Source organism: Condylura cristata, unplaced genomic scaffold, assembly GCF_000260355.1.
Source record: "Condylura cristata isolate star-nosed mole 26May11 unplaced genomic scaffold, ConCri1.0 scaffold00012, whole genome shotgun sequence".
Lineage (NCBI taxonomy): Eukaryota > Metazoa > Chordata > Mammalia > Eulipotyphla > Talpidae > Condylura > Condylura cristata.
This window is the reverse complement of record NW_004567113.1, coordinates 22429884-22446564: the sequence shown is the minus strand read 5'-3', so window position 1 is coordinate 22446564 and position 16681 is coordinate 22429884. Positions and strand designations below refer to the sequence as shown.

The 16681-nt window shown below is 35.4% G+C and overlaps 1 protein-coding gene across 1 annotated transcript; it reads right to left on the bottom strand.

Moving 5' to 3' along the window:
* Positions 1 to 8024: 8024 nt before the first annotated feature.
* Positions 8025 to 16427, bottom strand: LOC101622328 (transmembrane protease serine 11B; the record flags this gene model as incomplete). Its single annotated transcript, XM_004681258.1, has 9 exons — positions 8025 to 8186; positions 8810 to 8952; positions 9292 to 9554; positions 11320 to 11494; positions 12365 to 12403; positions 13374 to 13534; positions 13955 to 14022; positions 14102 to 14217; positions 16307 to 16427. Coding segments are annotated over 9 exons (1248 nt in total), but the record flags the coding sequence as incomplete, so codon positions are not given.
* Positions 16428 to 16681: the final 254 nt, after the last annotated feature.

Genomic DNA, 16681 nt, shown 5'->3' with positions numbered 1-16681 from the left:
GACCCGCCTGCTGCTCCCCTCAGCAGTGTACTTCTTTGATCTGCCTGTTCTGTTCCCTGCTCTGTCTCTGGTGAAGGCTCTCACCGCCCCTGAGCCTCTGGCCTGTACCCCAGTTCTGTATGCACAAATAAATAAATCTTTAAAAAAAAAAAATGTGAGGTTGTTGTATGACTGCAACCACATGGTGAGGCATATGTCCAGGACATTGCATTATCTTAACAATAGGCTTTACTTTATCCTAACAATAGGCTTTACTTGATTTTTCAGAAAGTCATCAAAAAGGTGTGACCAAACAATTGACCCTCAAGCTGTAGTTGAGCAGTCAGAGACATTACATCCCTCTCCCCACTTTAAAATAAGTGTTCCCAAAGCCACAGCAACTCCAAGAGAGAAAATAATGTGAAATGTCTTAGTGAGACCATTTGGACTGGTTAATGTGACTTTTGTGGTTTAGCAGATGGGGGTGTGAAAAAAGCTCTCTCTTCTTGTGGCCACCCAAGAAAAAGCTTCATAAATTAGTTCCCTTGTTCATTAAAATTGCTACCTACCAATAGAGTGATTTGCCTGTTCCTTTGTCCCTCCCTGCCCTCTGCACATAGCGGGCAGTTCAGATTACTCCTAGGTTAATACCTAACACTTGAGTCACTTCTCACGGTTCCATTTTTAGAATGGCAACTGTTTCCTTATGTCCATGCTTTTATTCATAATGTTTAATACTCCCAGAATTTCCATTTCTATTCATCTAATGTTTCTTTGTGCTTTATAATTCAAACTAATTGCCACTTCCTTCATGAAGTCTTCCCTCTTTTTTCTTTTCTCAGATATATACTGTCTTCAGTATTCATTTTGATCTCAATTTACTACCTTGTTGTAATGGGCTTCTATTTAAATGTGTCCTGTGGATGTCACCACAAGTCTAAGTTGCTTGAACTTGATGGTATGAATTGCATCTTATACTATGTTTTTCACAATGATCATCACACTGGGAGACAAGAAACAATTTTTGTGTAAGCAGAGATCAGTCCTAGTTTGTGAGTACCAAAAGTCTGTAGTGATAATATCAACAGTGAAGGACACTTTCTGATCTCTGGATCTTATTTACTGAATTTGATATTGTCAATTGCAATTTCTTATGGTAATAAGTTTTCCAGTTTTCTATGAATCATTTCAAGGCTTAGTCCAGAGGCTGCACCTAACAATTTAAAAATTGTTAAATTTAAATTGCCCTAACAATTTTTAAATTGTCCTAACAATTTTTAAAGCACAAGATGTATTATTTCAAATTCTCTTCTACTTAAGGTGTATTTGCTGTTCTAAACCCTGACAGATACAATTGAAGACCTATTTAGAACAACCTCAATACAAATTATGCAAAATTATGAGATATAGAAAGATAATTCAACATACCATAAATACCTTAAGGGAAGAGTAAATACTTCACTTTTTTTCTCTTTAAAGATTTATTTATTTATGCTTACAGAACTGGGGTACAGGCCAGAGGTGTGGTGGGTGAGAGGATTCACCACAGAGTGGGGAACAGAACAGGCAGATTTACAAAGTGCACTGCTGAGGGTAGCAGTGGGCAGGTCAGAAGAGGTCTGCCGCACCATGTGGGTCAGCTCCCTGCTCGGGGATGGAACTCATGCTGCAGTGGCTTCCGAGAGCTTCATAATGTGGTGCTTTGACACGTTGTGCCACCAGGGAGAAAGAGTAAATACTTTACTTTTTAATGGGCTGTATTCCATGTACTTAAATCATATAAAGTTATAAATAAATATATGAAAAAAATCTAGAAATATTCTAAAGCAATGATTACTCTCCAGAGAAGAGACCAGAAATTAGTTATTAAAAAAAAACTTTAACTCTGCTTATACTAAGTCTATTCTTTCTACAGGGATAATGTTTAAATTCATTACTTATATTAAATACATTACATATTTCTAAAATATGTAAAGTATTTATTGATATGTAATAAAAGTTTATGCTTGATATGGATCTTAGTAGAGAAAAAAATAGAACAGTATTTACAATAAAGTATAGGTCTTCAGGAGAGTCAGAACTCAATTAAAATTAACTAAAATTAATTTATTTGTTGACTTTATAGAACTTTTCAAAAGAGATAATAGTTTGAAAATAAAATTCATGAGAACACAGTGGATAAAGTCTCACAAAATTGCAAAATAAATTTTAAAAGATGGTTAGAGTTTACCAAGAGGAGAAATAAACTCCTAGAGAAGGAACCTCTGGACAACTACACCATTTGGAAATGTCCAGATATATTAGCTTATTTCAGAAATCTTAAGTAATAGTGTGATGGAATATAGGTTAAATATAAGGGCATGATATGAGAAAGAAACAGCGATGTAGGCAGCAGCAGGATGCTAATACTGCATTTTAAATGTATTCAGTATCAAGAACTAGCCACAGGTCAGGAACAAAGAAATGACAAAAATCCTTGAAAAATTTATGGTCTAGTAAGATATTTAGATGCATAAACAGGTTAGTTTTACATCCTGTGGAAAGGGCAAGTTCAGTCGTTTTCCTGGGGCAATGTAGACCACCCAGTCCCAGTATCAGGTAAGAAGTTACACCTCAGCAGCACCTTGAATTATGAGTAGGAAAAAAAGAGTCAAGACCTTACAGAGTTGCAATGTATAATAAAGAATGTAGGTTTCATTCTCTAGGGGTGTTGAAATTAGGGTTGGAGTAGGATTTTAAACAGGAAAGAATACTCCTAGACTAATTCTCCTTGATTACTAAGACATTGTCCCTGCTCCCTTCATAACCTGTTTTTATTTTCTTAATCCTTAGTCTTTCATCAAATGATTGGGAAGGGAAATAAGGAGATAATCGCTCATTAGTTCTGCCTCAATGAGTCTTTCTGAAATGAGAAAATCTGATTTAAAGGCTATAAATCTGGTAGCTATTTATTGGAATTCTTATGTAACACATACTCCTGTATATAGTGAAAATAAAGTTCTGTGTATTCAACCACAGTGCAATTGTGAAAAATTTTAGGAAAAACAACTTAAGAAACCATGTTTGGATTATTTTATTTGCAACTAAACATGATAATTGTAAAGAATGCAATGTATTATAACAACATATAATTGTCTTTTCTGGAATCCTCTAGTTAAGCACTATAAACTGCCAATCTCAAATGTCCTTGTCACATTACTATGAAATGTTTCAAATAGATTATCTTGAAATTTCCTGTATTGAAATTATAAGAAAAGCAATGGCCAATTCTTATTCACTCAATCATTTAGCTGACAGTAATTAAGGTATCTAACAAGCATACAGTCAAGTAGTCAGTCACAAAGCTATGATATCATGGAATACATATGAGGCTCCAGTTACGTCTTCTGGTGAAGAATTTCTTTTAAGGGGATAATAAGAAGTAATAACATTCAGTTATGTGCTGGTAAGTATTTAACAACCAGCTCACAGCACCTGAAGATAGGAGCTAATTTTAGCATTGACCAATTTCCATGGTGTAAATACACTAAGGCTCATATCAAGTTATCAACATGATATAACCAAACATGTTTGGGAAAGAAGAGCAGTAACAAGTCGTTATCTTTACCATACAGATATTGATAGATGCAAATAACTTGACACCATAACTGTGACTATTAGCAAAATGTGGTAAAACAATTAGAACCGTTAATTTTTGGTTTTGGTGTGTTTAACAATTAGCTAATATAATCCCTGAATTTTTTTTTTAAAGATTTATTTATTCATACATATAGAGCTGGGGTACAGGCCAGAGGTGCAGAGCGTGAGAGGATTCACCAGAGACAGAGAGGGGAGCAGAACAGGCTGATCTACGAAGTACACCGCTGAGGGGAGTGGCGGGCGGGTCAGGAGAGGTCTGCAGCGCCATGTGGATCTCCTCTGAGGCAGGCGGGGATCGAACTCATGCGGAAGTGGCTTAAGCTTCTTAGTGCAGTGCTTTAACCCGCTGCGCCACCAGGAAGGGCCCAATCCCTGAAATTTTTAACATTCAGGTCACACATACAAGTAAGACTTTTAAATATTAAAATATGTAAGGATTTCACAACTTTGTATATATGAAAGGCCTCATGATTGCAATAATGAGTACATACATAAAATGCTTGTTTAAAATCAAAGATATATCCTTTATATTAGCCCATATTGCATGCATGATATACAAAATTTTTTTCCCATTCTGCAGAGTGTCTTCATTTTCATAATTTCTATCATTGTGCAGAAGCTTTTTACTTTGATATTTATGTTTGCTTGTTTCCCTTGCCATTGGAGTCTTATCCCCAAAGAAATCTCCAGAATAAGTGCCATGGAGTGCTTTGCCTATGTTTTCTTCTATGGATTTTATACTTTTAACCACAATATGAAATGGGCTGCCTAATTGTAGGCCCTCACTTGATTGTAGTGCACCTAAAATGACCTATAATACTAATATTAATACTGAATATTAATTCAATTTCAGGCATACACAAAAGGTTAATAAAGGGTTTATTTACAAAAGTAGGGAAAAGGAGTAAATGAATATTTCAAGGAGAAAGAGAAGATGATAATTTGGTAATGTGCCCTACCATTTCCACCAACCTGGAATTCCAACTGCATGCTGAGAGCCAGCGAAAGCCAAGAGTAAAGAGCAGAAGGAACAATCCCCTTCCAAAGCCCTGTCTGGTTTTATACCAAGCCTGGCTTCTTACCTCCAACCTTAGGGGGCAGTCCTCACTTTGGTGATGATGTGATTTTTAGTTCCACATGTCTGGATGGCTTTGGTCTGGAGTGGGGGTGGAGCCCACAAACCCTGTGTAGTTTCTTCAGGGCATTCTTTCCCTCTAACAGTTTCAAGTCTCATAGCCAAGTTTTTAATCCATTTGTGTTAATTTTTGTGTATAGTATGAGACAATGGTCTAGTGTTATCTTTTGCATATCACTATATAATTTCCCAATATCATTTATTGAAGAGGATCTTACTGCTCCATTATATGCACTTGAATTCTTTTCCACATAGCAACTGTAATTAATTCTCAGCTCTCAATTCTGTTCCATTGATCTAGGTGTCTTTTTAGCCCAATACTATATTGTTTTGATTACTATAGTTTTGTAAAATAGTTTTAAGTCTTGGGAGTGTGGTCCCTTTTTTCTGAATTTTTGTCAGGTTTATTATGACTATTTTGGGTCTACTGTGGTTACATATAAATTTCAATAATGTTATATTTCTTAAAAGAATGACATTGAAAATTTGATAAGGATTGCATTGAACTTATACAATTCAAAAAAGAAAACAAATAATCAAAATTTAAAAGTAGGCAGAATAGTCAAAAAGATATTTATTCAAAAAGACATACAAATAGCCAGTAAGGACATGAAAAAATGCTCATCTGGAGAATGCAAATCAAAACCACAATGAGATACCACTCACACCAATGAAAATGACCCATATCAAGTGCTGGCAATAGTATGAAGAAAACAGAATTCTCATATACTTTTGATAGGTCCAGTCCTTTTAGAAAACAATATGGATTAAAATAGTATATTAAAAATAGATGTGCCATGTAATCCAGCTATTCCACTCTTAAGTATCTACCCAAAGATACAAAACACTAATTCAAAGGGAACACTCCTATGTTCATTACAGCACTATTTACAATGGCTAAATTATGGAAACAATGAAAATATCTAAGAACACAAAAGTAGATTATAAAGATGTGTCAGATATATATATAACAGAATGCTACTCAGCTTTAAAAACAACATGAACATTTTCCATTTGTGACAGTACAGGTGGAACTGGAGGGGATTATGGAAAATGAAATAAGTCAGAAGGGAAAGACAAATACTGGATGATTCCATTTATATGTGGAATATAGGAGAGAAAAAAAAACTAAAATAGCCGGCCCTAGATATTAAAACCAAAAATACTTGCCATCACTTTTGTACTGAAATAATTCCCACTCATTCAGTTCCATCTGATTTCCCCTTGTAAGAAGCAGGCAACAAACAGCTCTATCTGCTATGAAGTAAAGGCTTATTTCCCCTTAAGGTCATATGTTGATCTTCTTATCCCCAGTATTACAGAATTTGAAGATGAGATCTGGTAGGTAAGTACATCATGAGGGCAGTGTACTCATGTTGAGATTAGCACCCAAATAAGGGACCAAGAGCATATATCTCTTTCTCCACTATCCATCAGAAAGGACACAATGAAAGAGCTCTATGTACAAATTAAGAAGTGGTTTCTTACCATATCTTGGACTTTCTAGCATTCAGAACTGTGAGAAGCAAATGTTTGTTGTGTATATCACTCAGCTTATCACAATATGCCACAGCAACCCAAGCTAAGACACCATGTTCATGAGGTAGGGAAAGAAGGAAAAATATATAGAAATTGGACTTCTGGGCCTCTCCCTGGTGGCACAGTGGATTGGAGCGCTGCACTGCTAAGCTAAGCCAAGCTGTGGCCACTTCAGTGTAAGTTTGATCCCCGCCCAGGAGGTGATCCACATTGTCCACCAGACCTCTCCTTCCTCCCCTGCTGCTCCCCTCAGTAGTGTATTGGTCAGTCAGCCTGTTCTGCTCCCCACTCTGTTTCTGGTGAGTCCTCTCATTGCCCCTGCACCTCGGGCCTGTGCCCATTTCTGTATGCATAAATAAATAAAATCTTAAAAAAAAAATTGGACTTCTGAAATAAGCCTCTAGTAGACTATTGCACAGCCAAGTATACCTCTTATCTCCTAGTAATAGTATAAAAAAAAAGTCACTTTTTTCTCCATTTTGAGTTCCATTATAATGATATTCCTTCTGTTATTCTACCTTTGTAAGTTCCTAAACTGAAGAAAAGAATGAATGTATTTTCTTCTTGTCCAGACAACTAAAGTTTTCTAACCTACCTTCTTGCTTCTCATTGTGTGCTGTTGGTCTCCAATTTCATCAAAACTCCACCATTCCTCTCAAAGTCTGTCACATTGGGCCCTCCCTGATGGCACAGGGGGTTAAAGTGCAGCACTGCAAAGCTGGCCACAGCCCCTTCATCAGAGTTCTATCCCCAGCCCCAGAGGTGACCCACATGGCATGGCAGCCCTCTCCTGACGTGCCTGATGCTCCCCTCGGCAGTGTACTTCATCAGTCGGCCTGCAACATTTAAATCTTTGTTTAATTTATGACTAATTGTGAATCTACACTCAAAGAGTTACAACTAATCGGAGAAACTTAAGAGTGATTTTTAAGCAAATAACCATTCCTTTCTAGTCTTCAGCTTCTTGATCTATAAATTGAGAGCGCTTCTATGGGAACTTTTCATATCCCTTCTGTACTTCATGATTGTATGATTTCATAAGATAGCCAGCCTCTCTCACATATAAATAAAATGAATGTACATTATTTGTCTTACAGAATCCAGTTTTACAAAATGCAATTATAATTTAGAGATGAAAAACAATTTATTTGGTGCATCCAGTGTACATGTTCTTTTTTTTAAAGATTTATTTATTTGTGCATACAGAACTGGGGTACAGGCCAGAGGCTCAGGGGCGGTGAGAGGCTTCACCAGAGACAGAGTGGGCAACAGAACAGGCAGATCGACGAAGTACACTGCTGAGGGGAGCAGCGGGCAGATCAGGAGAGGTCTGCCACACCATATGGTCACCTCCGGGGCAGGCTGTAATCAAACTCATGAAGAAGCGGCTTTAGCTTCTCAGTGCTGTGCTTTAACCCGCTGCGCCACCAGGGAGGGCCGTGTACATGTTCTTATACTAACAAAATGTGTATTTTTTTATTCTGAAAAAAAAAAATAAGATCAATTCTGAATATACTGGCAAAAAGGGAGAATTTGGCCATTAATAAAAATATTTTGACTTTCTATTCCCTATGTTAGTTAAATAAGGGAGTTTTCTAGATATAATAAAGGATTGACAAAGAACTTTATGAACTGTATCAGAAAATTATCGCTATACCAACAATCAATACAGATTTTTGAAACAGTAGATAAAAATACCCTCCGATTCTCTTTATGCTCCATTACTTTTCTCTCAGAGTCCAGTCTTGGCTGTAATCCAATCACGAAAAGAAGTCACTCGAGTGTAGACTCCCGGTCTATTCATTTCACCACATCCACTACCCCAGCTTACGATTCCAACAAGGTGCCAGATATTTCTAGAGTTAGGATAAGCGAGTGGGCCACCAGAATCTCTCTAAAAGAAAAAGGGAGAAGTTTTTCTTGTTCTTTCACAGAATTTATTTTTCCTCTCTTCTAAAGAGTTATCGATAATAACCCCTTGGCACTAAAACCAATCCACCTTATTGGACTTAAAACTGTGGAACATGGCTTTTTTTAAAAACCCAGGCAATTAAAACTTGTGATACATTGCCCACGGCTGCCAAATGTTGGATGGGCAGATTCGAATTTGATTTTATGAAGAATCCAGTCTTGACTATGGGAAAGTGACTCGTTTGTCCCTAGGAAGACTTTCTGGCACCAGCATACTAAACTTCCAGCTGCATCTCTGGATGAGGAAGAGATAGTGTTCCAGGTCTATAGGTTGCCCAGAAAATAGAACCCAATTTATTTTATTACCTTATAAATATCTATATAGTTACCTAGACTAAAAAGTTTATGAGGGCAAGAACTATATTCACCACGGTAGCCCCAATGATTAGACTAGTGTCTAGACATAAGTAGGATTATAATTATCTGTTATCTGAAATAAGAAGCTATGGTATAGAAATAATTAACATAAAATATATTTTTTGTTAATAAAATCTTCCAATATTTAGTACTTTGGAGAAAATGAAATGATAAGATATCTAGGCCTACCAGACAGGCATCAGCTTTTCCTGACATGAATCCAGCACACAGCATTGTATCTGTCACAAGGCCATATAATGCACCTGGCGCACTGCAAACTTTGTTGTCGATAATCTTCAAAAAGGCCTGTCGAAGGATCACTGGAAAGGGACCTAAAGGCAACAAATTCTCTTTATTATGAGGATTATAGCTTTATTGGAACAAAGACCAAAGAAAAAGAATTCTTTTGTTAACTAGCAACCTAGCAGTCCTAGGCCAGAATATCTTTCAGAGGTTTATTTTAGCCGGCCTCATCACAGTTTCAATTTTTCAGCTCCCTTTTTCTGAGCTATTTTAAACATTGAAGACAGTGTCATGCTTTTGAATCTACCACTTGTTTTCTTTTCATTATATTGATTGGTTGAGAATTGCATGGGAAAGTAATTGATTTAGTACTTGGTTGCTGATTGCGCATTACCATGAAACTATTTCATTCTGATAGAAAAACTTACCAGTTGCAGAAAGTCTTCCCCATCCTGTGACTACAACACTATCATTTTCTGAGAGCTGCAGGTTGGCATCAGGAAGACAAATCTTACGAACATCCTTAGTAAAAGAGACTTCTTCAGCAAGTTCCATGAGGGCAATATCATTATGCATTAGTTGTTCGTTATAATTTTCATGAGAAATAATGTTTTGAACTTTCCGTGTCATAACTGGTTTATTTATTGAAATTCCAAAGTTGACAGTCCAATCTTCCAAATTATTTTTCTTGCTAGACACAATTTAATTGAAATATATTCAGTTTCTGGGCAACAACAGTATTCATAGTAGTCATTATCTTATAAATCACTTAAATAATTGTTTGGAAAACTGTCTTTGACATGGGAATGTCATGAGAATTGTCATTGACATCTTCTACTCCATTAGCCCCATCCAGTTTCTCATCATTTAACGTGGCTAGAAATTCTAAGAGCAACCTCAGGGGATACAAGATCACTGATTAACATTTAAGTCTTGGGTTCTGGACCTGTGGAAGACCCAGGACATCTGAATTCATTTAAAAAATTGCAACTTGCTCTTGACCAAACACCCTATTATATTTGCAAGTCAATGCATTTGGATTCTGACTGAGTTTTTTTTTGTTTTTTTTTGTTTTTTGTTTTTTTGACCAGGTTCTCAAACTCCCTAGTGGGACTCTCTTTAATTAGTTATTAGCATCCTATTTAACTATTCTAACCTTCCCTCAAAACACCAGGTATTTTTTTTTAAGTTTCTAAGGAAGGCCTTTATGTAACTGATTCTTTGATGTTTCGCCCATTTTAAATCCTTTATTGGTTCCACGTGTTCAACAGCAATGTTCTTAAACTCTCTTTCCCTAGACTCAACGCAGGCTCCACTTCCAAAGATTTAGAATTACAAAGTTGAGTGTAACATGACACTTAAGAGATCTTCACATTTAACAATATCAAGCTTTTTGAATAACAAACTTCAGGAAAACAAACCTTATAGGGATATCACCAATCAATATACCTAAATTTTCTACTCATCACTTCTAATGATTCATTTTACAAAATCTTTTCTATTTCAAATGGCTTTTTGTGAACTATACACAAAATACAATTTATGCTGAAGAAGGCTGTTACCCAACCCCCCCAAAAGCAAACTTTCTTTTCCTATCAACCCACCCATATCAACCTACTCATATCTTTAGCATTTAGATCAAATCTTACATTCTTCATATCTCAGTCATCAAATTTCCATAGCATTTACTATCTGTGTCATATTTTCTTCAGTTATGCTGTCTTATGCTTTTAATAAATCACATATAAATTTCTTCAACTCTTATAAATCTCTGAAGGACAAGACAAGTAAGCAACTAGTGACAGGAATCAGACATACCTGCATTTATATTCAATTTTTAAAAAAGATTTATTTTTTTTTAAGAACTGGGGTTCAGGCCAGAGGTCGGTGGTGTGTGGGGGGGAGTTGGGGGTGAGAGGATTTACTAGAGACAGAGTAGGGAACAGAATAGACATCTACTGAAATATACTGCTGAGGGGAGCAGCGGGAAGGTCAGAAGAGGTCTGCTTCATCATGAGGGTCAGCTCCCTGGCCCATGATGGAATTCGTGCTGCAGTGGCTGCAAAAATCTTCATAATGCTTTGCTTTAACCCTTTGTGCCACCAGAGAGGGCCTCAATTTTTGCTTTTTAAGAGATGTAAGATCTTGACCACGTTTTGTCCCGTTTCTTTAAATAGGTTTAATTATACCTTGTATTAGAACCAGTGTTATTATTAAATAATATTACATAAATAAAACACTTAATTTCACACCAAAGTAGTTACTGAAACATGTGAATTGTTTCCATTCATTTTGCCCTTCTACCGAATTGAAATGTCTTTTGCCCTTCAATTATTCAGGTAATTGTAAATTTCACAAGGCCTTAGTGAAACTTCACACATTAAAGCTACTCTTCCCAGACTTCCCAAAATAAACTGTACCCAGAGGCCTACCTTTAGTCAGCCATTTACACTTACTTAGCAAAGCAGTGAGCTGCAGTTAATAGCCACCTGCGGCTTATCAGGGAGGCTCCGCAGAAGTGTAGACCTTTCCATTGCAGACTGGCCTGCCAAGGCCACACCCCCAAAAGGGCATTTTTCCCATTCACAATTCGGTTGTCTGCTATACTGTTGACCAGTCGCATTCCACAACCTGAAGGAGGGTTTATTTATGCAAGTGTAGGTATCTTTGACTATGCTTCATGAAAAATAGAATTTAAAACATTCCTTGAAACCCATTAGTGACTATCCGGTACTTCTTAAACTACAATGTTTCCAAGAAGTGATTCTTGCTTACCATAAGCCACATTCCATCCTGCTTTAGGTGACTAAATGTATACTCTTTACCAATCTCAAGTTTCTTTCAGTCACTGACTGTTATTGTGTCTGTTTATTATTGTCTCCTGAAGTATGGACAAGTGTTAAAAATGGAGACTTTGCTTCATTAATGTCTACATCTAACACAGCATAATATTTACAGTGCTGTTTATAAGGCCCCATACGGACATGAGATAACCTACAAATATCCAGTGAGTGAATAACAACAGGCATGTGTCATGTTGTGGGCATGTGACACTCTACAGAGAATTTATTTGAAAGGTAGAGAACTGATTTGTACTTTATAATATATGTATTTTATAAGACCAATTTTATGTCTTATTATCCTGTTATCCTTTATTTCATTCAATCTTTCTTACTTTAATTGATTCAGATATGATATTCTTCCTTATCATTTGATTCTTTCACAACAGTTCTCATTTTTTCTAGACAACTTTTAAATGTTAAGATTCAATTATACAATATATATACATATTGAACCATTTTGTTGTACACCTGAAACTTAAATGATTTATATGTCAATTATATAATACTTTAAAAAATAAATTACAAATATATTTGGTATGTTCAATAATTTTGAAAAGTAATAATTATTTCTATAATAATTGTTTCAGGATCCTTTTTAGAAAAACAGTGGGAAATATTTCTAAGTATACTAAATTTATAACAAAGTTTCTAAACTTACAGTTGTTGGTAAGTAATTCAGCATTAGCCTTGCTCATTTCTGAAAAGTAAAATAAGACATAAAATTGATAAAATATCACCAAGCTGGCCCTCCCTGGTGGCGCAGCGGGTTAAAGCACTGCACTACAAAGCTTAAGCCACTTCGGCATGAGATCGATTCCCGCCTGCCCTGGAGGAGTCCACATGGCGAGGCAGACCTCTCCTGACCCGCCCGCTGCTCCCCTCAGCAGTGTACTTTGTCAATCTGCCTGTTCTGCTCCCCACTCTGTCTCTGGTGAATCCTCTCACCCTCTGCATCTCTGGCTTATACCCCAGTTCTATATGAATAAATAAATAAAATCTTTAAAAAAAAAATATCACCAAGCAATTATTTTTACCCCCATGACATAAATGCTAACAAGCAGGTTATTGCCTTTATAGTTTTCAAGGATATGTAGACCATCTGTTACTCTGGAGAACCACACTGGGTTCTGGGGCCATAAGCTTATTAAATATGGCCTCATAGAACTTTTAACCATCTACATGGGAGTTTTAAGATCATTGTAGGAACTTTCAGATCTTTACAAAGTTAATTTTCTGTACTATGACAAAATCTTATCATTTTCTTCCTTTGTTTTTAGGGAATTCCACAAGAAGCAATAAGAAATCCCTACCCCCTAATTTACTTTTTCTTCTGTAATTTCCACACTGAATGATGACCAAAAAACCCTTAATCTGCTTCCTGTATTGAAATCCTATAAAAAAGTACTGGGTAGGAAGAACTAAGCCTTCAATTACAACTCTTTATCCCCTTTTTCATATATACACCAGCCAGTCCAAACTTACAGCTATGTCTGCAGCTTAATCCCCATTTCTACCATTGTTCAAAAGACTCAATGACAATACACCCACAGATAAGGAGTGCCAGTGTTTAGGAAGCATATTTTTTTTTCCTAAGCAAAATTTTGAAACTTAGTATTTTTTAAATTTAAATCATCCAGAAATATAAATAATAGAAATAAGTAAAATACCTGTAAGTTTAATGGAAGCAGGAACTGCATTCCAGGATGCCATATTGTCTTGCAACATCTGATGTAAGACAGGTTCAATTTCAGCCTTCATGTTATTCCTCTTTGCAGGAGGAAACTTTAATGTCAGTAATAACTGCACAGTAGAACCAATGGTAAGAGGACTAGAAAGACCAGAAATGTTTTAGTGTGTTAATTCTTGAATGTTTTGCTTTGTGAACATATAGAATTTCTCACAGTTTAGTCATATGTTTAATTAAATAATTTAATGTTTTCTATACATGTATTGACATATATATGTCCAGATATTGTTCCTGTATGTATAAAGTACCAATAATCTTACAGGTCACCTTCAAATATAAAGATTACAAATTTGTATATAACAACTCTTACCCTGAACCAAAAATTTTTAAACACAATAAAGAATTCTCCCTCCCTCTTTCCCCCATTTTCCTTCCCTAACCCTTCCTTCACTCTCCCCCCTCCCTTCTCTCAACTTTCTGTTTTATGTTATTTTTGAAAACTATGGCTGATGGGCATCTTACCTAATTCCTTTTCCATAGATTGAATAAATTTGTACTTACAGAAGTTTGATGACCTGAGAGCTGATATATTCTTTGTATATATTAGAATTTTGAAATGCATCAGACATCTGCCAAATAAAAAGCATCACTATGTCTATCTCAACCAAATTTATGATGAAATTGGTAAAACAATAATCTCTGATTTACCTTAGTCTCAATGTCTTTGTTTAGATTTGTGCCAGCTGGTGAAATTGCATTTTCACAACTAATATTGTATGTGACTCCAGAAATATGAAATTCAACTTGGTAATAGTAAATCTTTGCTGTGAAAAAAAAAAAAAGAAAGAAAGAATTTTAAAACAGTAAGTGATTTAAGTCTCCCATACCTTTGTCTCATAATTACCATTAACCCACTTCTCGAAATAGCCAGAGAAAAGGAAAAAGGGTGGAAAAAGAATATCACTAATTTTAGAATTGTCAGCTACCCAACACTAAAGTGATTCTCTCCTACATTCATATGATAATATGCTTCACTGTGTTACTGAGGTCAGGAATATCCTCAGCATTTTCCTCAAAAAGGCAATTTAGGCAGACAATAGTAATCTACCCAATATGTGCTAAACATGAAGCCGAATATGTAATATAAGTTCTTCCTCAAGTGATTACCCAGTTGATCTTTCTAAGCATTTCCAAGTGTAGCCCTTTGCTTTCTGGATGAACTCTTAAGTTCTTCGCACCTTTTCTTACTTGCTCGCCCCATGGCCTAAAGGTCTGCTTTCCATTTGGAGGTCACTTCTTCAGCTCTTTTGCTGCCTTCCACTTTCCTGCAGCATATGTCGACTGTTCTGTGTGTCACAAGATCTCACATTCCCATTTTTTCCTGTCACCAGTGTAAGCTACTTCCCCTGATATGCTAGATCTCAACAATTTAAAACAGGACCAGACTAGAAATATTTCTTTCAAAGCATATACAATGCATATATGTACTCTTTTCAAAACAAGAATTAATATGAAATGGTACACTCTCTTGGTTAAGCAATTAGCCATCCAAATATTTTGAAGGGAATTGTACTTTTGATCTACCTTTGTAACACCATATAGTTTTTAAAGAGTGTTAATAATAGACTTTAAAAAATGATCTCTTGAACTGAAATATTTCATTATCCTAGAATTCATAAATATCATTTCAATCTAAAATAAATAATTGGTTTCAATCTAGATACCTATAGTTTCATACATTATCCATACGGCAACATATATGCAAACTGTATTTTGGAAGAAAACTAATTAAACTACTGATCTCCACTGATAAAACTTATTAACACTTAATTTAGAAAATGCAGAATATGGTTCTTAAAAAAATTATGCAAAGGTTATTTTTTAGTGAGTAGGCAAAGAAGGGAAAAAAGATCCAGATTGTGGAAAGTTTGTAGATAGATACAGCTTCCAGAGGGCAAAGAGCATCATTACAGTTCTAAATCTTAAAATTAAGTTTCATTAGAGAGAAGAATTAAGTTTCATTCATGAGAAGAAGGGTTGAAAAACAAATTGTAAATGTCCCTGAATCAGGTAAAAATTTAGCCATACAGTATCATTATGTGTGATATATTTTAGAGAAGTAAGTAGTAGCAAATCATGATAAAGCAGAAGAGTACACTTAACATAGTAAGATCTTGGTTTGTGTCCACCATGCCACTAGAAAGCTTGTGCTATCAAGCAGGTCACTTTGACTTTCTGATCCTCAGATTCATACATGAAAAATGAGGAATAGTAGTAAAACCTGCCCTCCCTGGCTTAAAGGATCATTGTGAGGATCAAGTTAAGTAGTAGAAGTCAATTTTTTTATATTGAATGTTTACCCAATTTTAAGGGTTTACTTTTCTGAAAGATAAAAATAAACTACAAAGCAAGTTTCCCAAGTATAGTACTAATAATAGTTTTAAAAACATGATCAAGTTTTTATAAAATTGAGACATTCAACTAGTCTTGATTATCTACTTTTAAAAGAGCCTTTTGTCAATTATCCATTGCTATTTAGTGGTTATATTTTAACAACCAATACCAGAACTAAGTCGTCAGTTTGGTACAAATCTCTTACTTAAATCCTATAGGGACAATAAATATTGACATCAAAATGTGCAGTATTTCCCTTAAATCCTTATTTCATAGTTGGTATATAATTTATAGGGTAGATCAAAGATATATCTGATAAAGATTTTTTTATAAATTTCTGTGTTCATATAATGGAAGATTATTATGATGACAAAGTAGTAAGGAGATGAGAAATCATTTTCTATGAAGAAATTAAATATTCATGTTTCTTCTTGTCAAACCAATGTTACCTTCACTTAAAAAAATAAATAAGTAAAGGGATTTATTAGTAAGTAGTAAATTAAAATAGTCAGTACTGACCAACTGCCAGAAAATAAACAAGGAGACCAATAGTTACTCCCAAGATTGCTGCCACACCAAGAAAAATAAGGATTGTCCTCCATAATGGCCAAGAGCTTCCTTGGGAAGATATGTTGTACCTATAAACAAGAGGGAATATTGTTCAAATCAAGTAATACCCATTGTAAATCTGCCTGACTCTCCTTCAATATACACAACATGCTATAAATTTTTAATGAAGCCCTATATTAGCTTAAAACAGGAGACTCAAGTGTTTGAAAGAAGTTAGACTCTAGTGCTCATTCCTATTTAAGTACTATGTTAATTATTGAGGATACAACTATGGACAGACATGGTTTTTGTCCTGATGTCATTGAGGAGAAATCAATTTATCTA